Source organism: Rhinolophus sinicus, linkage group LG10 (genome assembly GCF_036562045.2).
Source record: "Rhinolophus sinicus isolate RSC01 linkage group LG10, ASM3656204v1, whole genome shotgun sequence".
Lineage (NCBI taxonomy): Eukaryota > Metazoa > Chordata > Mammalia > Chiroptera > Rhinolophidae > Rhinolophus > Rhinolophus sinicus.
Window position 1 is genome coordinate 83,961,879 of NC_133759.1, and position 26,434 is coordinate 83,988,312.

At 44.8% G+C, this 26,434-nt stretch overlaps 1 protein-coding gene across 5 annotated transcripts in view; it reads left to right on the forward strand.

Annotated features, from left to right (window-relative positions):
* ARHGAP26 (Rho GTPase activating protein 26) overlaps positions 1-26,434 on the forward strand; it is a 703,968-nt gene that overhangs the window by 668,530 nt on the left and 9,004 nt on the right. For 4 of the 5 annotated variants that reach the window (XM_074313709.1, XM_019739058.2, XM_074313708.1 and 1 more), the window contains 2 exons: positions 15,006-15,116; positions 21,077-21,168. In XM_074313709.1, coding sequence (XP_074169810.1) covers positions 15,006-15,116; positions 21,077-21,168 — 203 coding nt within the window. The remainder of the gene's footprint in view (positions 1-15,005; positions 15,117-21,076; positions 21,169-26,434) is intronic. The other variant, XM_019739059.2, reaches the window with a different exon arrangement.

The following is a 26,434-nucleotide window of genomic DNA, read 5'->3' on the forward strand; positions in this document are numbered from 1 at the left end:
ATTCAGGTCCTCTCCACCAACACACCCAGAATGAGGGTGGGCTGAGGGTAGCACCCGTCCTCCCTTCTTCCCAGGCCCATTTTCTGCAACGTCAAGCCTTCTAGTGACACCACCAGCTTTTCTCTGACAAAGACAGTGGAAAAACAGACGTCTATTGTTGCCCTGCCCTGAAAAAAGAGACTGGGGCTTAATTAAGGTCCAGAGCTTGGTATTGACACCTCCATTTGAACATGAAATTCTGGGCTTTGGGCACAGGTTATTTGATACCTGTGTACCTACCTGCCACTGGTAACACAACCTGAGCGCCTGTGAACTTGTCTCTGTGTGTTTTCCATTGGGGGCTTTGCTGTGCAGACACAAGTAACAGGGCTATGCTAAGAGGGGAAATTATTCTAGGATGAAAGCCCTAGAACTTGAGGCTTATTACTTTTTCTCTCTTTTTGGTAAGGTGGTGGTGCGGCTTTCTCTTCATTTTCACTTCTGTCTGGATCAATGCCTTAGGATTTATGGATGGTATAAATACAGAGTCCTTAAGGCCACTTTTCATTTTAAAATAGAAGAACCATTTTTTTCAGGACAAGCCAAGCATATCCTAATCATAGCAGCTACCATTTAGTGAACACTTACTGCATGTAAGAGTTAATATACTAAGTATATTACATGTATGACCTCCTTTAATTCTCACCAATCCTATGATGTATAGTCATTATTAATCATCCCCATTTTAAGCAGGGAAGGAAAATGAGGGGGACAGAAGTTACGTTGCCCAAGGGCACACGGCTAGCCAGTAAGTGGCAGAACCACTATTCACACCAGCATTGGGGGGGGGGGGGTCTGATCCCAGACTCCTGTACTTAACTGTTAAGTCACTTACTATTCTTAAGAGCATGGAGTCATCGTTGGAGGAATAATTGTTTTCATTTAGAAGTCTGTTTATTTAAATATGACAGGTATTCTCTGAAAACAGACAAACCACGAAAGTACTGAGGAACTTCCAAAGCATTTTTTGTTATTTTCTATTCAATGTGTGTTAATGAAATCTTGGAACTGGGTTTTCACGTGTCCCAACAGGTTCTCGGGCACTCAGGCAAATCCCCTTTAAGTCGGCTCGCTTTGTTTTTCTCTGGCCCGGCCCCTTCTACCGAGCAGGCCTGGGAGAGACGTGTGCTGGACCCTTATCAGGCAGCCGCGGTGGGGAGGCCGGACGACAGCCCGGCAAAGGCATCCACAGGAGCCTGAGTTCTGGGGTCAAGCTGCCTGGACCGAGGCCCAGCACCACCGCTTTCTGACTCTTAGGAAATTACTCACTTCTTCCAACTTTCTGTTTACCCCTCTGCAAAGTCAGGGCAGCCCTCGCAGGGTTATTAGGACAAGTCAATGACAGAAAGTGCTCGACCCAGAGCCTGGCGTGTCCTACACTCTGTGCCAAGTGGGAGCTGGTCCTTTACAGGTGAGGCTTTGTGCTGTTGCTGCATCTTGTCTCCGTGGAGTGGGGGCTCAGTTTGTCCTTGATATTGACTCTCCTTTCTCAGCTGCAAGGGTGACCACAGCCCCCTTAGTATTAAGCCCCAAATGGAAAATGGGCACACTCTAACTCAAGGGAAGCTTTCCCAAATTGCTCCCGCTTAAACTGATCCATTTCTTCTCAGAACTCCTTCAGTTCTTGGGACCACATCACAAATCAGCACTGAGAACTTATTAATTCAATAGATATGTTTCCATGTATTTGCCGAGCCAAAAATAGTAAGAAAACCCATGCAAATCAAATTTTTTAAAGGAACAAAATAATCACAAAGGTGTTTTGCTACTAAGCACCGGGTGTCTTCACGTGTCCCAGTAATTTCCAAAGCTGCCGTGGAACCCTGCAGAAACCAAGGATCAGTGGTTCCCTTCTCTCCTTACTTACCAGAACCGCTAGGGTGGGGGGAGCAGGGACAGCATTTTAAAAATACAGATTTTTAGGCCCCAAACGAACCCACCACCTTTAATGACTCGATGGTGTGAGGCCTTTTCACTTTGGAAGACGCATTTTATTTCCTTTGATTTCTGTCGTTTGCTGAATTGTGATTTGCTGTCCTCTTCCCTTGGGAAGATTTTTCTTTTCTTTCCGTAGTTTCCTGGGAGGGGGACAGAAGGTTAAGTATACGCAGAGTACCGTTTTGTCACAGTAAGCCCGGGTGATGGTAAGAAGGAAGAGCTAACAGACATGGTGTGAGCATTGGGGGATGCCATTGGAGAAGGCTTGTTTTCATATTGCCGATGGCTGTATTTGAAATATAGACTGGTGATTTCTGAAGGGAACCGAATGGGCTTGTAACACAGAATAACTTTGTAAGTGAATTGACATAAATATACTGACCAAAAGTGAGTAGAACTTCAGAGATGTTATTCCTCGGGTAGTGAAAGTCAAAGTGACCCAGAAAAAGGAGGTGTGATAACTAGACATTTAACCGTGTGCTTGGTCCATTGAAACCTAGAGATGTGGCAACTCACACCCAGGAAGGGTTAGTCTCCAGGCTGTTTGTTTGTCTGTTTGTGGCTTAGCTAATGTCTTTCTTCTGAAAAGGAACAAGGAACATACTTTTTGAAGGGCTCGTAGAAACGTCATTCAAAAGGCAAACATTTGTTTCCCCAAACAGAATGACTTTTTGGCTTTGCCAGGAAACAATTTCTTGAAGGAGAAGCATGTTTTGCTGTCACCAGCCACTGCTGGGAATTGTGCTGCAGTCAGGATGGCGTTTATTACTGATCTTCTTTCAATATATTTTTTTCCTTCAAATTAGGACCCTTTCCATTAAGTTCACACGATATTCTGGGAAAAAGCTCTATGATTAAGCAAAAAGACTGTGAGGGAGTTTAGGGGGAAATGGGCCTTAATTTTTGTTTTAGTCCCCAGATGGTTAAAATAAAAAGATGCACTGGCATTTAAGCGAATGAACCCTGAACATTCTATTTTGTTGAGGTCTCAGCTCAGATGTTATTCCTGAAAGAAGCGAGACCCATCCTCAGAATACAGATCACCTCCCACCCTCTTTTTCCCACTTAGGCACTTGCTTTCACACTGCCCTGCTTCATTGCTTTTAATACTTTTATTTTCTTCATAGCTCTTAATACCATCTAAAATGAAATCATTTGGTCGTTTACTTGCCTCTTACTTTACTTACACACACACATACACGCAATGAAGTGTTTCTTAAACTATTGTGATCACTAAAATGATCGAAATATTATCAGAAAACTATTTGGGGCATAGACCTCTAATATGTGTTGGTTGTTTTTATTTACTTATTTATAAAGTATATACCTACCTTGCTAATGGTTATATTACACACACCAGAAAACACATGGAATACAAATCTTACAAGGATCAGGTTAAAAAATGCAAATAGAAGCTTTGCTATATTTCCCTCCACCCAGCCTGTGCCCTCCCACCCTCCCCTGCAGTTCATTGTACTTGAACGTAACCTGCTTGAGAGCAGAAGCTTCACTTCACTTTTTTCTGCCCTGTCCCCAGTGCCGGCAACAGCAGCACCTGCCTTGTAGTAGGTCCGCAGTACATATTTGTTCTGTCAATATTTGTCATTGAGTAACAAACAAGGCTAAAGCAGAATTCACTCTGCCGGCTTTCTGCGTAGCCGAGGTGTTACTGCACCTTTACAGGGCGGGAGGAGAAAAACCCTGGTTTTTAGGATCCAAATGCCTTTCTAATACAATATGTGCTGAATAAGGGATTTGCTGTAATGATTCAAATCCTTCACCAAAGAGGTAATTACAACTTCCTTGATAAGAGCAGAGCTCAGGCAGACAGACAGATGGTTTCTAGTTTCTCTTATAACAGATGGCACAAGTGGACCAGCTTCTGAGGCTTTTCTTTGCTCATAAACAGCCTCAATTTTGTCTCTGGGTCCACAAAGTCTAAAATATTTACTGCTGACCTGGGGAGCATCGAGGACATGAAGACAAGTAGTGTGTGCAGGAAGAGCATTGGGGCCATATTGTGAAAGACCTTCAAATGACAGAAACCCACTAGCTTGAGGAAAAAGTGGAAGTTATAAACTTACAATTTTGGGAAATCTCAGGGTGGATCTAACCTCAAACACAATTGGATCCAGGAGCCCAAATTATTATTTTGCTTGGCTCTTCTTCCCTCCTTCATTTATTTATTTTTTAAAAAGTTCACTTGCAGACAGATGTTTGTCATGTGATGGGAAAAAGAGCTCTGGTCGCCCTCAGCCAGGGCATGTAGGTTTTGCATCCAAAAGAAGAGCGTTCATGCACTAGACCTCATGGACAAACTGGATCCGTTAAATGTTCATTCTCGACCCAATCTCTGTAGCTAGAGGGAAGGGATACACTGAGTAGCCAGCTTGGATCACGTGCCTGCCCCTGCAGTGAAATCGGTGGGGCGCTGGACCCACCTTTATCACATGGGGTGAAGAACTTCTACACCCCAGTGGGAAAACTGGTGGGCAGTAATAAGCTGTAACTATTATACATATTCCACTGTACTGGGGTGGGAGATTTCGTCTACATGCAGTAGGTTATGAGGAGGAAATTGCTATTCATTCAGCAGATAGTTATTAAGCAATGTGGTTCGGAGGTTCGTGTAGTTACAATGTGCAGGAGGATGGATTGGAATGGTGACAGGCAAGGAACCCCGGCTAGAGAGTCTTATGTGAGTCTCGGTTAAAAGGCGTTGGTCTTCGTCCTAGGAGCAAGGGGAGTGTTGCAGTAAACTGTTTAAAGCAGAGAAATGACATGATCAGATTTGCGTTTGAAATGCATGATGATTTGAAATGATCCCGAAGAATGGTCCTCTTAAGTGTCTGTGTTGAAAACCTTATTTACACTGTCAATCTGCCTAGTGATGGGAAGGTTACCAGAGTAATTTGGATCTGCTTCATCTTTGGAAAACAATAGAAAGTTTAATTTGGGGATCAGAATTAGTGGTGTTTGGCTGTGTCTATTTTCATTGACTTTTCAGTGGGTGTTGGGTTTCGGAGTTCAAGAATTAGAGAATATAAAAATCATTTTCCTTTGGCATGTTTTTATTCACAGATGTTAAAACTCCCCCCCCCCCCCCCCCCGGAAAGAGTGACTTTGCTGGAAAATCATTTAAAGATTTTTCCAGTCGAGTCAATAAGCTCCTCAGAACCCAATGAACACGAGGCCTGGTGAGACGGTGTTCCTCAGCGGCAGCCTGAGCCAGCCCTTGTGGTAGGTCACGGTCACAGGCCGAATGCAGGTGTGTGCATGGTCCCCCAGGGCAGGAGGCCAGCTCGGGAGGCATACGTGGAGGACAGAAGACGTTTGAGTACATCAAAGTAAATCAGAAACAATTTTCCATATGTTTAGACTATTGAATAAACGCTGGAATTAGAGGGAAGTCAGCTATCTCCTTGGGGCAAAGGTGGGGAACAGGCGTGAGGAGAGTCAAAGGTCACCTCCTTATCTCTCTGCTTCATGTGCCTTGTGTGGTATCCGGACCATGGTGTGTAGAATTGCGGGAGTTTAACTTCATCATCCTGGATATTAACTTTAGCAGAAGTGCTTTTTGTTTTTTTGTTTTAATATTTTTGTTTCTTATTCAAGGAATCCCCTTCCCCCAGGGTTCCTTTTAAGCTGCAATATCTTGGGCCGCTACTGCTAATTTTAGATACTCCTTTGTTTTTAGCAGTGGACATTTAGATTCTTATTAAATCCTTTTCCCTCCTCTTCCTCCCCCTGGTCCAAACAGGAAATATTCCCTGAAAACAGACCGTATAGAAAAGTATGCCAGATGGCCAGTGACTTTCAGCCAGTGTTGTTCATATGTTGTCCAGCGCACTCAGAGTGTGCCTCCCCTGCTTCCCCATGTCCTGGTGAAAGGAAGACACCTTTCATTTACTGTAATAACTTTATCAAAATAAAAAGGTCTCTAGAAGAGCCAACCTAATTTCTCAGTGAGGCGACCGGGATGGAAAGATTAGTTCTCGGACTTGGAAGGTGCTCAATAAATATTGGTTGATTGACTGAAAAAGAAGAGAAACAGTACAAACAGTTGTACTGGGAGCTGCCAACTGTATTATGCAACCTAAACCACAGATTAGTGCAACAAACTAAGCTGTCATTTTGCCTCCTCCTCTAGAGAATAAAAGCAGCCATTTGTGTGATTAGAGAGATTATTTTTTCTACTAACATTTATTAATTTGGGGGTTATAAATATATTAACTGGAGAAAATGTGGAAAGTATTTTAAAATCACAAAGAATAAAAGTTACCTTTCATCTCATCACTCAGAGAATTCTGTTAATGTGTTGATATACTTACTGTTCATACATATGTTTTAAGAGATTTGCAGATATTTTTGTTAGATAAAAAAGTGCATGACATGTAAATATACAGCTTAACAAATTATTATTTGGCAAACACCCACATAACCACCAAAACGGTTAAGAAGTACAACCTTGCCAAGACCCCACAAGTGTCCACATCTCTGGCTATTTCCTTCCCTATCATAATCCTCTTTCCCCCACACAAGTAACCACTAATATGACATTCACAGTCATCAATTCCTTTATTATAATATAAATTTCTACCTCTTAAATACAGATATTTGTTATGTGCAGTAGTTATGTTCAGGGGAGTCACCACAAACACTGAATTAAGGAATACTGAAGCATTGCTCCTAAGGGAAATACAGGGTTAGGTTCCTGTGAGCTTCTGGTCACGACATTTTTGTCATCTGATCAATCCGTAACCTTGTTTTACGTGTATTTCTGTTTAAAGACGCCTTATTTAATATTATTGTTGCTTGATTAACGTTGAACTCAGGACCAGCAGCATTCTAAGCCATGCCTGAATGAAGCTCATTAAACACGTGTTTTTTCCATAAGGCACGTCACAGCCTTCTTGCTTAGAAACACTACAGGCTGAAACAAGAAGGCAGAGAGCATCCCTTTGTTTGACCTCAGATGGGAATGTGAACGTCAGGTAACTCGGAGTGACTCAAGATTCTCACCTCTCTGCGTGTGTCTGCAAATGACTGTGAACGCACCAGGAGTATTGAGTCTGGGGTTACAAATAAGTTTTAGCAAGTAGGTGAATTCACAAACATGGTGTCTCCAAATAGTAAGGATCAACTGTATGCATCCCTCAAAGACATTATTTTGTTTTATTATTTTGAGTCTGTCTTCCTTTGCTCAGTGGTTTTAGGAGTCATGGTGTAGTTGTAGTTCCTTGGTTTTCATTGTAGTAGAGTGCACCATTGTATTAAAAGATTAAACATTTTTTTCTGCATTCTACTTGTGCTGAATGTCTAGGGTGTTTCCAGTTTTTGTTTTTACCAACAATGTGCTCTACACATTCTCGTATGTGTCTTCTGGTGCACACACACACTCTGTGTTCTATCCAGGGTGTATGTCTGCAAACGGAACTGCTGGCTCATAGAGAATGAATGGTGTCTTCACCTTTGCTAGATAATGCCAAGCTGTTGTCCAAAGTGGGTGTAGCAATTTGCATCCCTCCTCCAACCAAGCGCAAGAATTCCAGATGTGAACACTTGTAAACACTTTTCAGCATTTTGATGTTAGCTATTTAGTCATTCCAGTAGGTGCAGGATCATCTAAGTGTGGCTTTAATCTGCTTTTCCTGCCGATTAGTCACCTTTTCTTTTACATTTTCTCTTCTAAAAGTCCCTTTCAAGTTTCTTGCCCATTTCCCACTCAGCGGTCGGTCATTTTCTTATCTTTAGGAGAGTTCTTCGTGTAGTCTGCTTATGAGCCCTTAGCTTCTTTATATGCGGTAGGCTGCCTTTTACTCTGTTTCAGTGTTGTCTTTTGATAAATAAAAGTTCTTAATTTTAATGTAGATGAGGATATCAGTATTTTCCTTTATGGTTAGTGCATTTCGTGCCCTGTTTGGTAAATCCTACCCTCCCAGTATCTAGAGTTATTCTCTTTTCAAACCTTTATTGTTTGTCTTTGGATCTATAATCCACCTGGAAATCATTTGTTAGGTCTGATAGGAGATAGGGGTCAAGTGTCACTTTTCCCATGCAGATATCCAATTATCCTAGCACCATTTATAGGAGAGTGCTTTCCACTATTATTACAAAATAATATAGGCTCATGAGGTTAAAAATTCAAACTGTATAAACAAATACAGAATTTAAAAGTGAGTGTCCCATCCATGCTGTGCACCCAATTCCCCATTCTCAATCCCCGGAGGCAGTTACAGCTCCTTGCTTGCAGATTTTAAGAATAGTGTTTAAATATCCCTAGCACTGGCATGGCGGCTCTACAGTTGTTAGCAGATTGAATGTAGTAACTCTGTTGCTTTCCTTTTCTTTTTACGTTACAATAAATTAATTTGTCTTTACAATGTCTTTGTTATATAGAGAATGACAGTTGTACTGCACTCAGTTTAATATAGTAAGGATGTAGTGGGATTTCTCAGCAACCAATCAAATCTTTTGAAATAGCAAATGTTACCATGGGACTCCTTATAGTGCCCCTTCAAATGCCTCAGTGTTTCCTTACAAATAACTTTATAAATTGTGAATTTTTTTAGTTGAAAAGGAATATATACGTTTTATTAAGGACCAATTCTGATGTGCCTGAAGTCTGGTGTTGAAAAAGATTGAGGAGCTGCGCTCAGGTTTAGCAGGAAAGAATACTATGCTCAGTAAGTATTACGCCCATGGAACACAGTAGAGGCATTTGTCCCATTTAACTTTGCTGGTCCTTTCCCTTGAGGATTTTTTCCTGTGCTACGAGCAATTGAATTGGGACTCTTGTCCAAACATCTTTATTTCCAATCCAGCGTTTTCCCCTCTACCTCATATTTCTGTATTATTCTACATGAGAAGTGTCAAATGATGACTTGGGAACCCTTAGCAATGACAGATGCCCTATTTTAAGATTTTGGATTTTATTTAAATCATCGAATGTTTGCCATCCCTACCACACTCCATCTGCACTTAAAATTTATTTGAAACTTATACTTTAGGAAAATCTTTAAAGCTGGAATACAGAACGACTGCACTTAGATCAGGCGAACTATTTTAAAAGCAAATTATTTTAAAACTATTTTAAAAGCAATTGTGTATAATTGCTAAGGTCGTAGGGGGTTTCACCAGCTAGTCTCATTAAAATAAGAATCGGGACTCTGTCATTGTCTGAATAAAAAAAAAAAAAAGCATATTAAATTATTTTAGTTGAGGAGAAAGAATCTGTGAATAGTAAGACTCAGAAAAGAATACAGAACTATACAACTCGGGGGCATGCGGGGTTTTCCTCTTGTCAAGTGAAAAACATACTGAAAACTCAGGAGGTTGTTACCTGTGTAGGATTTCTGTGTTGTCAAAGCTTAGGCAACCACATGTAAAGAATATATGTGTTCACATTTTCAACAAATAAAAATCAGTGTTTGTGTCATATACTCTGATTCACCACTATCCAGTTTTGTCATTATTTTGGCCCTGTTTTCCTGGCTGAAGTTTGATGTCCCATCTCTTTTTATGGTACTTTAAGTCAAGACGTAAAGGAATGTTTTCCAAGGAGAGGAATTCACTAATTTGGGATTCGATTAGATAGGATTGTATAGGTTTTCATGGATTCTTCTTTCTCATTATAGAGGGGGGCAAATATTATATACTGTGTTTCCCCCAAAATAAGACCTAGCCGGACAATCAGCTCTAATGCGTATTTTGGAGCAAAAATTAATATAAGACTGGGTATCATATCATATCATCATATCATATATCATATCATATCATATCATATCATATCATATCATATCATATCATATGTCATATCAGACCCGGTCTTATAGTATATATTTTACTATTTACTATAGTAAGATAAGACCGGGTCTTATATTAATTTTTGCTCCAAAAGACGCATTAGAGCTGATTGTCCGCCTAGGTCTTATTTTCGGGGAAACACGATATATACAGTCCCCCATGGGTTTAATAGCAGTGTCCCTGTTCCCGTGTCATTGGGAAGGGGGACTGAGGAAGCACTGGATCGGCCTTGGGCAACCCCACAAGCCCAGCCCAGGCCTGAGGTCCGTGACTGGGAACCTGGGCTGCAGATCACAGTCCCCTGCCTGGCAGAGGAGCAAACGCCCATTTTGTGACTTCGGCACAGTACGCTGCTGGCTGAAGACTCTGCCTCCTCCTGTGTACCTCATCCCTCTTATTCAGTCTGATCTTTGCGAGTCCTACACCAAGCTAACCATCTGCCGCTCCCAGTTTCTCTTGAAGCAGCCATACTATTTGACCAGGGGTTCTGACATCCCCAGGATGTATTTGTCTGTCTCTGTCCATCTGCCTGTCTCCTTCTTGGCAGAATGCCCACATGACCTTCTTGGCAGAATGCCCTTTGGAACATTAACATTGCTTCCAGATGGAAATAGAACACGGGAAGGGAATTATATTCATTTTTATGTCATTGGAAATGCTGGGAAAGAATAGAATCTGAGGTAACCTTTGTGAACTGGGGGGGGGGGGGGGTCCAACTAATTTTTTTTTTATTATAGTGCTCCATGTGGGGGGGGCCTAGTGAGAGGTAAGGGGCAACCCCCATATACTGTTGGTGGGAATGGCATTCAGCAGAACCTTTCTGAAAAGCTATTTGCTAGGCTGTATCAAGACCCTTTTAAAAAAGCTCCTAGCCTTTGACCCACTAGTTTAACTTCCAGGAATTTACGCTAAGGAAACAATTGGAGACAGGCAGTGGCCCTCAGCAAGGATGTGAGTTACAGCACTATTTATAATGGCTACAGGGGGATAATAATCTGAGCGTACACAATGAGAGAATAGTTACATAAATCAGAGTATAACCTACAATAGAATACCCTGTAGCCATTTAAAAAATATATCGAAGGCTATTCAATGATATCGGAAAATGCTTTATTAAGTGAAAAAGGGCTACTAACTGTGTATGCAGCATTATTGCTTCCCACCCCACCCCCCAAAAAATAGTGGGGAAATATGCCATGATGTTAACTGTGATTATCAGTGATATAAAGTATGTGTGAATTTATTACTTTTCTTGCTTTTGGGTATTTTCCAATTTCCTACAAGGCAATCTGAAATTTTGAGTATCAGAATTAAAAAAAAAAAAAGGAAATTAGCTTTCTTCTTAAAAGTCAGCTTACTGCTCCTCGTAGCAGCTCAGGTTTTCACGACTGTGGTGTGGAGACCAGAGAGGGTCTGCCACGTTCATGATCAGCTTGAGGGCCTGTGGGCAGCCCTGTCCACGGTACGGCAGGCGTGCCCTGCGTGGTACGGCCGACGTTCAGTCATTCAAGTGAGTCACACAGAAGGGTGTCAAGCTTGTGATATTGATACACCCTGTACTTGAACTGTCAGCCACAGCCCAGCGTGCTGCCGGGCCTCTGAGCCTCATCTTCCTCAACCGTTATTTCTTCCCTGTCCAGTGCACGTCAGAGGGACTGACTGGGATGGTTTGACTCCTGCTGAGGATGCTGTGGGCCAGCAAACTAAAGCGGATGCAAGGCTGCCCCTTAACTCCAAGTCAGATGCACAAGTGTTCCACGCTAAAGGGAATGTTCCTTCATGCTCAAGTTTCAGCGGTCGTTGCTGTAGTTGGGCCTTGGATGTGGGGGCCTGGTGGGACCCCAGGAATATTTAGGGTAAAAAATGTGCTGGAGTGTTCAGCTCGGATCCTCCCAGCTGGACTCAGGGCTGCAGGGAGGCCTCCAGGGGTCAGCTGCTAAGATTGTAATTTTAAAATTATTTTCTCCTGTCCTGTTGTCTTTGGCCTCATTAGTGGGAAAAGAGTTTGAGAATTCAGCATTGGAGGCTTCAGAGCTAATAGGAAAGCTGACCATATTTTTTCATTTGTCTGTTTTGTTTTGGATTTTGTTAGGGGTGCTGTTGTTTAAGTGACCTCTTATCAGACACTTCTGGAGGGAAAAGGATAATAGAAGATTATACAAAGAGGCTTGGGCTGTAATCGTCCCTATGCACCTTATTCCCCAACTGTGGGTTCTCTGAGTTGCATCAAAACGAAACTATAATGTGCTCTCTGTTCTTGGAGGAACATATTTATGTTTAGAATCATTCTGGGGCCTCAGGCCTCAAGCATGCTGGTAGAGAAAAGTGTTCAATGGTATTGTCAATAGTGAGTTTTCTTGATATGACTCTGAAGCACAAATAAACAAAAGACATAATCCCATCAGTAGTTTAAAAAAACCATAGAAGTACTGTGGAGTATGCATTTTATTGTTACTACTAAAACGTGGTCATAAATTTTAAACTGTGGTCCTTTTATAGCAAATAAATGTTATTGCTATGACTAAAACACAAGCAAACAAATGAAATTCTACTAGTTGTTAAAAATTACAGTTCATATTGTGGCAATTGACATTGGGATTGAAGAGTAAGTTTCTATAGCTGTTCTGAGTACCCTGCATTCTCACCGCACCCCCAGATAATTTCAGCCCTGTGCTAGTGGCCAAGAACCACTTCGATATCCAAGGACGTGAGAAAACATTCAGAACCCACACTGTGTTCACAGACTGTGTTCCCAACTGTGCCTTAGCCAAAGGCATAATTCTTGGTACAGATGAAATAGGAAACTGGAGGTGTTTCCTACTTATAAAAGCCACTAAAAAAAAAATAAAAATCCACACACAAAAAAATAAATAAATAAAGAGTCCTGAGGACTTTTTAATTGTCCCGTGCTAACCACTGACCAGAGGAAGAGATTAATCCAGGCCTCTGGGCCCGGGCTGCTCTCTGGAACCTCCAAGTCGGCCCTTGTCAGAACTCGGGTTCCTGGGCTGGGCTGCACTTTGGAAGTCATCCCCGGGTCGCTGGTGCCTGCTAGGTCATTATCTCGTGGGGGGACGGAAAAAGCCTTTCTTACCAGCTGCAAGTGCAGAAGAAACTGAGGACGGCACAGTAGAAACGAGGCAGCACTTTTTCCCAGGACTGGAGACAAAGTCAGGTGGGAACAGATACTAAACTAATAATAGAGCAATTTATCCCTCAGCGGATGAATCTTACTATCTTCTGTTACAGTTAGTTGTTTTTTCATGTGTCCCATCTGGGCAAATACATTGTAAGCTCTTGAAGTTAGGAATTTTGGCAAAGGCTAAGTTGTAGTCTACCAGTTGTCCTTATACTAGGTGCTCTATGACTTTGCTGGATTGATGGGGAAAAAGAAGAAGAAAGCCATGCTCTTTGCATTGAATCTCTTCTATTGTATGGATTCCATCTGCTGGATGAAACTATCAGACTGGAGGCAGGATTGGGGACTTTGTTGCCATTTACAATGTGTTGGGTCTTATTAAGTCTGTCTGTTGCTGCATTCCCATGTTCCCTTACAAATGTGGTAGGCCTCTAAAGGAAAATCATAAATCAGTGGTTAAGAGGCTTCTACCTATGGCTGGGTCTGTGAAGAAGTTTGGCACATCGAGGAACAGAGCAAGGCCTGCTACACTGTGGCAGCAAGAGCTCTGGTCTTGGAGCCAGGGGTTTGGGGTCCAAACCTTGGGCCTGTCACTTACAGGCTGGGTATCGTCAAGGCAAGCTTCCTGTTTCCACATCTGTGAAATGGGAACAATAATGGTGCCTCTTGGCTGGTTGGGTGGGTTAAATGAGATTCCTTGATTCACTTACTCAGTAATTATTCGTTGAATACCTACAGGCACTATGTCAGGTGTCGGAGATACAGCTGTAAATAAAACGGACAGTGTCTCATGGAATTTATATTCTAGAAATATAATACACTTAATGGCATTTAAGAAATGTTTCATTCAGTTAGTCTGAGGCTATCTGATGAACTCACATAATTGGTTTTTACTGTATATTGCCATAGGAATTTATGGTACAACCATTGGTAATTGGGGCCATAATTGGGTCTCACGTCTGAATTGAGAATGTCCCATCAAGTAGGACATTTATGCGTTCTCGCTAAATCCCACTATATTTAGAAAGGCTGTCCCCTGGATTGAATGGCTGTCATTTCAGCTCTATAAAGTGCTTGGACCAAACAGTCCAGCCATCGGTGGAGGTGGTGTGGCCAGGTGGTTCCCGCATTGTTTTAGTTCAGTCATTAGTTTGCACTGTTTGTGACTTAATATGATTTTACAGAGCTGCTAAGATGTTTGTTTGTTTGTGTAATTTGTGAAAATAAGTCAAAGCGCTAGCATGACCAATTAAAATTAAACCATATTTTAGTAATTGCACCCTTTCCTCTCCAAACTTTTGATCAGCCACCAATCAAAGAACAAGATGACAGATTTAAGGTTTCCATTCCTCCTTTTTTTTCCCACTGCTTCCCCCCTGGAGGTTTTTCTTTAAGCATCAAAAATGCCCAGAATCCATGAAAAGAGAAAGAACAGACCTGGAAAGCAAACCTCAGAGGAACTGCACGCTTCCCGTAATTGCAAGCCCTGTCCCAAGAATTGTGGGTCCAGACCCGTCCTCCGTCCGCTGTCCTTTTTCTAATGCAGTAGTTCTGGGTCTCCAATGGCCACACAGCCCATGTAGTTAAAAACGTAAACAGGAAATTGTTTTCTGGCTGAATGGCCTGTGTGGCCCAGAAAAATGGTCATTTTTGCTGAGACACAACTTTAAAAACACTCACGCAGCAGTGGAAGCTGCAGGCTGGCTCTAAGCTAGCCCTGCCCCAGCCGAGGCTGGTGATCGGATATGGGTTTGGAACTCACGTACATGATGGGATCAGGCCCTTTTCACTGGTGGCCAAAGGCCCAACAGACACATGTAAAGAAGCTCCTGTCACAGAAAGCAGTTGTTCTGCAGAGCAAAGAGACGCGTTGATGATCCCGGGAATTACAGCCCGGCAGTACTTTGCAAGACACGGAGGTTTGGTCCGGAGAAATGTGATTTGGCACTGACGACACCTCCTAGGCTTCAGTGCTTCTCTGGTCCTCTCCAGCTGTCCATCATCTGGCTTTCCATGAACCCCCCGTGCTCCCGTTGTGGTTTCCCTGTGTGCTGACGAGTTTTCTGGTTGTTATGTCTTGCAGCCCCCCGAATCCAAGCCCAACTTCACCCCTCTCGCCATCTTGGCCCATGTTCTCGGCGCCATCCAGCCCTCTGCCCACCTCATCCACGTCCAGCGACTCATCCCCCATCAGGTCTGTTGCAGGGTTTGTTTGGTTTTCTGTTGCTGCCGTTGTTCTCATTGGCTTGGTCCTCTCTTCATGCAGTGTTCAGCCTCCTCGTCAAATTTGTTCCCTGCCATCCAAACCTGCACTTGCTTTTTGACAGGCCAGAAGAAACGGTTCGTGAAGACTCCAGGTAAAATCACGGATGACAAGCAGCCGGGTCCGGTTTACCCAAAACCAGTCAGGGACAATGGCGGGCCAGCCTCTGCCCTGCTGTGCTTCCAGCCTAAGAGCCAAAGCTGGGAGGGATCATTTGCATGAACTAACATGGCATTTTTCACGCCCTCTGAACCCTTCCTTTGGTTTCTGAATTAATAATCTGTGACGCCTGGAGTTTGCGGCACGAGCGCCTCCTGAACGGGCTCCTGTGTGTGGCCTACTCTCTGAAGCATGGGGCTCTCTGTGCTTTGATATAAGATAATATCAGAAGGAACAGTGCTGAGACACACACTGGCCTTTTCTCCCCTCATTTTTATCAAGGAGCATCAGGCAACGTTTATTTGTGGCGTTGGGCTATCGACCATGAGCACTGATACCTAGTTATTTGCTGAGACCAGACCACTGGGAGAGAGACGAATGTAACACAGAATAAGGGGTTGCATATGGCCGCCTCCTTCCCTCCATGTCCTCCCAGGAATCGTCAGTGCTCCCAGCCCGCTTCTACCTCCATGTGTCATGAACCCTTAGCTCTCATGGGAACGGGCAGCACCTCCTTCTGAGGGTTGACCTATTTCCTCTCCCCAAGGGCCATGCTAGAGTTTTCCCTGCTTTGATGGCGTGCAAGCATAATTCTTTGCACTTGAGTTCTTTGGAGAAAAGAAGGTGTTTAAATCCAGGAAAAGAGTTAATTAATAAAGACCCTGCAGAATCCCTCTGCTGTTGTGTCCTGAGCATGTGTCTCTCTCGAACTTAATCTTTGTTTTCAGATAATCAAAAGGTAAGGCCCAATTATAAGTATCATAAGCATTTTGGGCCATGGCAGTATTTTCTCATCCATCTTTTTCTCATAACTGGTTTTTTTCCTAAGGGGTGGGTCCAGCAGAGAGTCTTAAATAATTTACGAAGCTGAGTCTCACTTTTAAAAAAAGAAAACCCTATGCTATTTATATACAGATATAAATATTACTTTATTCTCCTCCAGGCACTTTTATGTCTATCATTTTATTCTATCCTTATATGAGAATGAGAGAAGAAATGGCCTAAACCCTGTTATAGAGAAAAACTAAGGCACAGAGAGGTAACTTGTACACAGTCACATGACCACATGAGAGCCAATCCAGAATTCAGGACTTCTTGCCCTCAACCCAGCGCTCTTTCCTCCAAACACACGAGTGGCTCCAAATTCAAGTTTCCACGCCACTTGCAGCCCCAGAGCCTGGCCTGCTACTCTAGATTTTCTATCCAGCTTTGTCTGGAATATGGGGGAAATAGCTTTGCAGTGTATTCTTTTATCTTCACGCTGGGAATAAGGTAAAAATGCAGATCATATTTTCCTGACACTCAAATTATTTCCTAATTTTTCTTAGACATATTCTGGGTGCTTTGGGAGACATTAACTTTCTGGGATACTAGAAATGGCCTGGATTGTTCTGTTTAGATCACTGATTGTCCCGTGAGGACCTGAACCAGAGCAAACTACATTGACCAGAGACAGTCACTTTCCAAAATGCCTCCCTCACTCATAACAGAGACTTGGTCATTAGAAGATTGTGGTCCTTCATTTTGATCAAAAGAGAGTAAAATCTTCCCAAAATTGGTCCCTTGGACAGAATGGGTTAAGGGATTCAGGATAGGAGAATCATTCGCTAAAAACCTGAAATGTACTCTGCTTTGAGGGTATCCCCTTTTTTGTGTCTCCGAGCTTTGGGGCCCTGTTGCCTGTCCAGTATCCCCACTTCTCCACTCCCTTCCACCTCCCAAGATATTTCCAAGTTTTTTCTTTAGCTGCTGCTTTCCATCTCTCAAAGTATTTCCAGGTTGGCAGAGGACAGTGGCAATAGAATCAACTCACCCAGTACGTTTGGGATTGTGGTTACTCAGTACTGCCCCCTCTGGCCATTGTTAGAATAGCACCATTTGAAGGCTGCTGTTCTGCATCTCTTTAGGGAGCTGCCATTTTGAAATAGGCAAGGCTGAGTAGGGCTTGCAATTGGCTGTCCCTGAGCTAAGTATGTGTGCCAAGGTGAGTGAGGATAGCGACAGTACTGGGGAGGTGGCCCATCAGACCTAACCAACTTAGGGCTAAAACCCCCTAACTGCTGTTGCAGTATGCAGCCAAGAAGTGGGGACATTAGTCAGATCTAATGGGGCCTTCTCCCAAATCCACTTCTGGAACATGAACTTCAGATTTCCTTCCCTCGGCAGAGCTATTAAAAATAAGTATTTAATTAGACCTAATAAATGGTCTCATGAACTACATACTGTCTCCTCTGGAAATGGCTTTGTCTCCCCTTTTCAAAGCATCCCTAGTGCTTGTTAGTTCAAGCTCAGGAACAAAGATGCTTTTCACAGCAGAGAACAGGTACCAGAGGAACACTGTCTTCCCATTCCCCTTTCCACTGACTCATGCCTCCAGAAGAGCTCCCAGCCCCAAACCCTTCACTTCCACGTGTACAGGGACCCTGGGAAATTGTGCCTAAAGGAGCACACCATTGCAGCCTGCCAGTCTAGCTGGCCCTACCTCCCTGGAGAGCCATACAATGGCGAGTGGGTTGTCATTTTGCAAGGCTTGCAAGGGCATTTGAGGGAAACTCCTCTGAGTGCTTTCCTGGCCTGGTGCCATGCTCAGAGGTGAAAATTAAAAATGAACTGGCAAAAGGTTCCAAACTTGCCCGTGCCCTTGAAGGCCCAGCGGAGGCCTGAAGGGCGTTGTCACAGGAGCAGCCTACGGCACCCCCGGCTCTCGGTGTGCAGTGCCGACAGGTATTGCAGAGAGGAGGGAGCTACGGAGCCAAAGAACCAAAGATGCTTGGTGGGGATTTGTATGTTTTTTAATCAGAGCCAAAGCCTACAAACAGCTTCTGTGCCAACAGGAGCTGTTTGGGTAGCAACCCTACCTTAAGCAAACTGCTCTCAGCTTTTGAGAGGGTGTGTGGCATGGGACACTGCACATGTTGGGATGACAGACCTTTAAAAAGATAAAGACTCTCCCCTGCATAGGGTTACCACATTTGGCAAATAAAATAAAATACAGAGCACCCAGTGTGAATTGTAGATAAACGAAAAATGATTTTTTTAAGTGTAAATATGTCTTATGTAATATTTGGGACATACTTATACTAAAAAACTATTCCTTGTTGATCTGAAATTCAAATTTAACTAGGCATCTTGTATTTTATTTGGCAGCCCGAGTTCTGGGGAACAGAAATGGTCCCTTTAAAAATCATCCTTTCTGTCATCCTTCCTATTTTTGTGCACGTCCTAGGGGAGTGGAAGGAAGTTTCGGGAAAAGATCCTCTCATAGACTCAGTTACCTGTTAATTGGAGAGAAAAACAAGGCCCTTTCCTGATCTTTGTTTTTATTATTAATGTACTGTTTTATTGTCACTTCATTATTCAGTTCCCAATGCCTGGTGTTAGTGGAAAGCTACTCCTCGTGAAGGATAATCTTGGGCACTCACGCCCATTCCCTCCGCTGTCTTCCTGCCAGGTACCCCAGTCGGTTTCCCTGGCTCACCCCTATTCTGTCCCTTTCCCTTTACTTAATGAGGTTAATAAGTAACCTCGATGGAAATTCAGCTGGAGGAGACTTGCCTCAGATGATCTTTCCCTCACCTTTTATTTCCCTGTCCCCGGTCTCTCTGCTTTCTCCTTACCTCCTCTGCCCTGTCCTTCAAGGGACAGTGACCCTGGCTAATGTCAGCTGGCTTCTCCTACCTTCCATGTCATAACAGGCTCTAGTTATTTGTCTCTATGGGTTTGGGGCTGATACATAAATAAAATAAAATAAAATAAATAACTTTTTTTTTCCCCTCCCTGAAAAGTTGCACGTTGGATATTTGGCCCTTGCTGGCCAATCCACAGACTTGGTTTAGTCAAATCACAGAATGTGCCCCTTGTTCTGAACTTCATTCTGACTTGAATGATAATTACACGGGAAGAGCTGTTCTCTAAGGGAGCTGATGAATGCTGAAGGCTCTTCTTTCCTTTATTCCCAGCAGGCCCACTTCGTTTTCTCCCACTTTCCCAGTTTTCTCCCACCTGGCCACCATCTCTTGGCTACTTAAAAGACCAGGGAGAACATCAGTAAACTGCACCCTGGCAACAAACTCTGGGTAATCATTTACTCTGATCATCGTGCACAACAGAACTTTTAAGCCTCTTTCTTCCAGTTTTCACAGAGCCCAGACTAGAGGTTCTAGTCACATGGCCCTGGTACAAAATTCCCTCCATCCTCGGCTCCTCTTTCCCAAAGGGAATCTGGAACTGGTGACTCCGAGAAGTAACAGTTCCACGATGACCCAAGACGCCCTGCCCCTTCTGATTCTGTCTGGAATTACCTGCGACCAGTCATTTCTCAGCTAAATGTCCTGTGGCCACTAGAAATCAGTGCATCATGGCAGATTTGGCACCACTGCCTCCTTGAGTCTGTCCAATTGTCAATTGATGACAAAATAATAATGTACATCCCTGGGCTGTCTAAACCAGAAGACCTGCTTGCTCTTTTATTACTCTTCTCTGGAGCCCCTCCCTGTCCTGCCTCAGATGGCTTGCAGGGAGAGGGAGATTGCTTTTGTCGAATGAAGAGCCAAATTTTGGCTGTTAAATGTCATTTTATGACCCTTGAGAAGTCAATAGATCATTTGGAACTATTTGGGTAGCAAGGCAAAAATTAATAGAAGGTAGTAGGATTTACCAGTTCTTGCAGTTAACTTTCTAGAACACAGCTTAGCAGTCAGTGGCCCTTGGGTCCAATCCGGCCCGCTACCTGCTTTTTAGAGTAAAGTTTTGATGGAACACAGCCACACTAATTCATTTACATGTCGTCTGTGGCTGCCTTCCTGTTACAGTGCAGAGATGAGTAATTGCACCAGAGACCATGTGGCCCACAGAGTTAGTCTTTACAGAAAGAGTTCACCCAACCCCTTCTCTAGAACAAAGAGTCTCGGCCCTGGTTGCACACTAGAGTCACTTGGAGAGCTTTTTAAAAATCCTGATGCCTAGTCGGGGTAGAACCCAGACAGCTGCATTTTTTCAAAAGCTCCCCAGGTGATTCTCATGCACAGTGAGAGTGGTTGTTAACACTCGTTGGACATGAGAAAAGGCATCATGGCGCCTGTGCCATCTTCCTCCCCACCCTCCCACGCAGGCTCACGTGTGCGCTTCTGCACATACATGTGTAACTGCTCACACACACACCTTGTCTGTTCCCTGCCCTACCCTGGGGGTGGCGGAGTTCTAGCTCTGGAATCCTGCCCCACCAGCCCAATGAGAAATAAGTAACATCTGGGAGGGCTGATGTCAGCTTGTGGCCTAGAGCCGAAACCTGGCTTTGCTACAATTTCTCCTTTTTGATTCAATGAGCATTGCCAACTGTCAACAGGGTCTGTTGGGAGTGTTCTCCAGAGCAACTTCTTTCCTGCCCCTACCTCCCTCCTCCCAAGCTATTCCTGCTCCAAAAATGGGGCCCAGCCTGCCCTCCCACTGTCCAGCTGTTGTATCTCCTAGGTCAAGTTTTAACATGGCGTAGGGTGACCCCACAAGAAGCGTGGTTTCTCGGGGCTTACGGCTTTTCTCTGACTATTTCTCATTTTTCTCCAGTGACTGTTGCAACTTTTCCACCTCATGTTGTGCCATCCAGCTGCCTTGTCAGGCTCTTCCCATGACAAAGGACTTGGTGGCTTGCAGGGAAAGGGAAGATGAAAGATTAAATACCTGAGGCTTTTAGAGGGTTTTTAAAAATTGCTAAATAAGCGCCTGTTTTCACACAGCACACCATTCCGGAAGGCAAAAGCCTTGTACGCCTGCAAAGCTGAACACGACTCAGAACTCTCGTTTACAGCAGGCACGGTCTTCGATAATGGTGAGTTTTCTCATCCCCTTGCAAAGATGGGCGTGGTGGTGGGAGCAAATAAATAACTGGAATTTTCAAAGTTCCTACCTATGGAAAATCTCAACAGAACAGGTAAGACTGAAAAAGCATATGTGTTTGTGTATCTCATCCCCAAACGAGAGAGCCCCAGCAGGCCTTTGGGGGGCGCCATCAAGAGTGGACAGGTGTCATTAGCTCTTCATTCTGACAGAAGCCGTCTCATGGTGGTGTCGTGGATGTGAAATGCCATTGTGCCCGCATAGGACTCAGCTCAGCGCCTGGCAGTGGCTAGTTGAGTCTGGGGGCTGGGCAGGGGCTAGGAGACCAAGGAGGGGAGAACAGGGATCCTGCAAATGGTCAGAAGCTCACAGTGGAGATTGAAGCCGCAGCTTCTGTGCCCCTTTGGCCTTCGGTTAGGTGGCATTCACTGTCCACAGCAGGTGAGGCCGATTTCCGAGATGGTGGGCGTTTGGCGAGCTCCAGGCAGTAAGCCTCACTGCGTCTCTGTTCGTCCTCCCCGTGACTGTCGGGAGAGTGGACTGCCCCAGAGCCAAAGCACCCTGCATCTACCCGCTGTCCGGCTCACGTGTGCTGGTGCCACCATGGATTCAGGGAACCCGCCCCGTAGACTAGGGTACTACTTGCTTCATGCACCATTTTCTTTCTTCTTCTTATTTTCCTCCCTAAAACAAATAGTCATAATAATCTTTTTTAATGTAAGAATTGATATCATAATTTGTTATCACGTATCAGTTACATAACAGGAAAATCAGGATTCTAAGGAAAAGCCCAAGTTTCCACTAAAGCTGAGATTTTCCCCAGATAAAGTTCTCCTTTGGGGCTAATCTTCCTGGATCCCTGGGTGAAAGGCTCTGTTTGTTTTGCTCAAAGGAGGAAGCAAAAACAGCTGCCTAGTTTCAGGAACTGGACATTTTCTAGGGCTCCCTTCTTGACCTCAGGTGAAGTGGGGGCTGACAGGTTCCTGGGCAGGGATGAGCCCACATTGTTTAAGGGCTTTCCATCATGGCCAGGCAGCCCACCCTGGCCCAGACCATGCCACCTACCGCCTGCCGGAGACCCAGAAATACAAGGCCGCCAGGCTCCCTGTAGCCCTGGAGAGCATGAGCTAGATGCAGGCTACCAAAGCACAAGTCCCAGCTCGATCACTTGTTCCTGTGTGATCTCGAGCAGTGACTTAACCTCCCTGTGCCTCCATTTTCTCCTCTGTCACATGAAGATAACAGGGTTGTGAGAGACAATTGAGAGAGTGCACATTCCGTGTTAGAGTTAGTACTCAAACACGTATGAAGCGTTCAGTATGTCAGTGCTGTGATCGTCATTGCCATCATTGCATCCGTCTTAGAAAAAGGCCCTCATGCTCTCGTAGCCCACAGTGACAGGCTTTCCTTGTCAGCTGACAGGACGCAGGCCTGGCTCTCAGAGGGCCAGGGGGCCTGCTCCTTGACTCCCCGAGCCCTGGCTATCTGTGAGGGCCCCGAGGCCCAAGCCAGAGCAGAGGTGGGCTCCCGGGGACCAGCCCCTACATGCCAAGCGGCTGCCCCCGGTGTGCCCAGGCCCTGCATTCAGCATGGCAGAGGTGCCGCTCAGGCGTGGGTAGACAGACTGAGAAGCTGGTCACGAAGCACGTGGGGGATTCCCAGGTCACACTCAGCGCTGGTCCTTCTGAGCCCATAACTGCGTGTGGTCTGCTGGGCCTGCGCCCTCTTTCATGGCTCCCAAAGCCCCAACATCCCTGTCCTTAACCTTTGCTCCATTAACTTTCATTCGGGCCCTTTACAAGTCAAAGCACACAAACAGCCAGCCCAGCCGCCTCTCCTGTCAGCAGTTGGAGCTTTCAGGCCCCAGCAGACATCGGGCGAAGTGGGTCCCCTAAAGGCTGTCCAAAGCCATGTCACTGGAGAGTGTACCCCGAATAGGCCCATGTCAGGGAGTCACAGCCCAGCCATACGTGACACTGTTTCGCCGCCACACAAACCAGAGTGGGAGGCATGCGCGGGCCTCTGGGTCCTGCTCGATCAGCAGGAGAGGGGCTTCTGCCTATAGGTGAGCAGGACTTGAAAGAGCCCCACATTTGCAGGTATATCCAGTTCAAAGGTCTGCCCTCTGAACCCCAACCCACTGCTCTGGGGGACAAGGCACTGCCGTGTTCTTGTCAGCTGTTCACTCTGACAACACGCAGGACCCCAGATCCCGGGGGCAGAATTGGTTTCAGCTCTCAAAAGGTCTGAGGATTCGTGTGTGTCTTGTCTGCCTCCTTTTCTTAAGTGTAGACTTCTGCTGTTTTTTTAAACCGCTTTACTAAGATACCCACATACCATCAGTTTACCCATTTAAAATGTACAAGTGAGTGGTTTTTAGTATATTCCTAGTTGTACAACCATCACTATCTAATTCCAGAATATCTTCATCGCCAGCAGGGTGCTCTGTCTGGCAGGTTCTATGACTGCTCCCACCCCTCAGCTTGGTAATCGTCAGAAGTCCTGCAGTGACGAATGACGACAGGAGAGAGGTTTGGTTTAAGGAGTCAGAGACATTACCCAAGTCTTCCTGTGGTCTCGGGAGTCATGGCAGAGTTCATTGATACTAGTTTGTTTTTAATCAGCAATGCCAGTGACCTTTCAAATTCCCTGAACAGCAGGTCAAATTAAGCCCAGAAGATACCACTCAATGTTGACTGAGCTGCAGTCGAAGGAGGATCTGGCAAAATGCTAATCCACTATTTACACTGGTTTGGCTACTGTGTTTCCCCGAAAGTAAGACCTAGCTGGACCATCAGCTCTAATGTGTCTTTTGGAGCAAAAATTAATATAAGACCCGGTCTTATGTTATGTTATATAAGACCCGGTCTTATATTATAAGTAAAATAAGACCGGGTCTTAATTTTTACTCCAAAAGATGCATTAGAGCTGATGATCCACCTAGGTCTTTTTTTTGGGAAAACAGGGTAATGATATTTTATTATGTCCAATTTTTAGAAAATGCCGCATATCCCCATTTTCCCTTTTCTTTCACTTCTATAGGAGAAATCAAGCATGAGAGGAGAAAAAAAACTTAACACTGTCGGCAGGGAGATCTTTTCCCTTGTTCTATCTTTTAGTTTATCGCTGGAGATACTAGGTAAGGGCTGTTTAAGTTGGATGCTCTGTAGCCTTCAGATGAGATCATCAGACTAATCAGAAGAAAGTTTCCTAATGAGACTGTTAGAGGGAGTGTGTGTGCACGTGTTGTCTTTTCAAGATCCAGAAGAAGGAGTAAGGAGGAAGAAGAGGGAGGGGCGCCTCGAGGGGAAGTCTGTTGTTTCGTAATTGTTAACTTCCAAGCCCTTGGATTCCAGGGGCTGTGCTGGAGTCTGGAGTGGCCGCTCTGTCCGTGTTTGGACTTTGTGCAGCTGGGAAATAACTGCAGTGTCAGCCCTTCGCAGTCTGCTAGGAAACTGTCCGCTTGTCCAAGAGCAAGCACCTCCGACAGTAACTGGAAAGAGACATAACTCATGTTCTCAGGAACATTAGTCATCGTGAAGCTATGAGATTAGTGATACCTGGAAAATTCACACGGCATTCACTAAAATTGAGTTCTTGGGATACTTTCCTCACGCTTTACGATGGGCTGGCTCCACTCATTCTTGGGTACAGGGTACAGCACAAGTACAAGGCAGGGCTGCCCCAGGTTTCTTCGCTGATAGAGAATGTCCCCATCAGGGGGCTGCCGAGCTGCGTAGGCAGAGGGGTTACAGAGGCGAGTTCCCTGCTGGAGACTCTCTGCCGCCGCAGCCGTCTCTGCTGCCCAACCCAAGCCCAGGCCGCCTCCATCTCTCACCCGGGCGTTTCCACCAGCTGCCTAACTGGTCCTGTCACGTCCACTCTTGCCCTCATAACCCGTTCTCTACACAGTAGCCAGAGTGACCTTTGAAAAATGACAATCAGATGTTATTCTCCTGCTTACAATACTCCAGTGGCCTCCATTGCTTTAAGATTTATGAGGAGGACCTCCGGGGTCCGGCTCCCACCCCTCTGCTGCCCTCTCACCCTCCCTGGACACACTGCAGCCTCATAGGCCTGCTTTATGTTCTCAGATGGGGTCGGCAAACGAGACCTGCCCGTCAAATCCAGCTCACTGACCATTTTTGTAGATAAAGCTTTGCTGGCACACGGTCACACTTTTTTGTTTGCATAGTATCTATGGCACGACAGTGGCAGAGGTGAGATACATATTTACGGTCTGGCTCTTTAAGAACAATTTGCAGACTACTGTTCTAAAATCACACCATCTTAAGCTTTCCCCCATCTTCAAGCCTTTGCGCTCTCATCGCCCGCTGCCCAGCTGGCACCTTTGGATCATTTAGGTTTTAACTAATTGAGCTCCTCCCCACCTATCCACATCGCTGTCCCAGTCTCTTTCTCTTCCCCTCAATTCTGCCATGTCTCCCCGAAAATAAGACCTAGCCAGACCATCAGCTCTAATGCGTCTTTTGGAGCAAAAAGTAATATAAGACCCTGTCTTATATTATGTTAGTTAAGACCCGGTCTGCTATTATAGTAAAATAAGACTGGGTCTTACATTACTTTTTGCTCCAAAAGACGCATTAGAGCTGATGTTCCAGCTAGGTCTTATTTTCAGGGAAACACGGTACCTATGCTTATTTATTACAGATTATCCCTCCCTGAAAGCAAAATCTTATCTGCTTGCTATGTACTGTGTACAGGGACCTAGCCCAGTGTCTGGTAGGTGCTTAATATACATTGGTTAAATGAGTCAATGCATTCGAACTGCACAGGGGTCTGTGCCTCTTCCAGCCAGTGCCGCTTCCCCTTGGGGCCGCCAGACATTAGAGAACTCCGTCACACACTTACTCCTTGTCCACAGTAAGCGAAAGAGGAGAGAGCATGAGCTGTGTATGCAGGGCTGTGTGGTATATGTATGGACAGAGAGAAAGTGGTTGGCAGGAAGCACGCCCGTGTCAGCCGCAGCTTATATTTATGATATGCTTGCTGAGCTGGACAGCTGCCCAGGCAGCTCGCTGCAGCCCCTTGTGTGTTTACATAGCACACTGGACACTGGTGCAATTCAGAAGGGTGGACATTGGCTCAATTCAGCCTGACAAGTACTTATGAGCATCTTCAAGATCCAAAGCATTGGGTTAGGCAAAGGTGGTCACGATTAAGACCACAGACTCTCGGGTCACACAACCTGGGTTCAGATCTAGCTCCATTATCTACCAGCTGTGTAATTTAGGGAA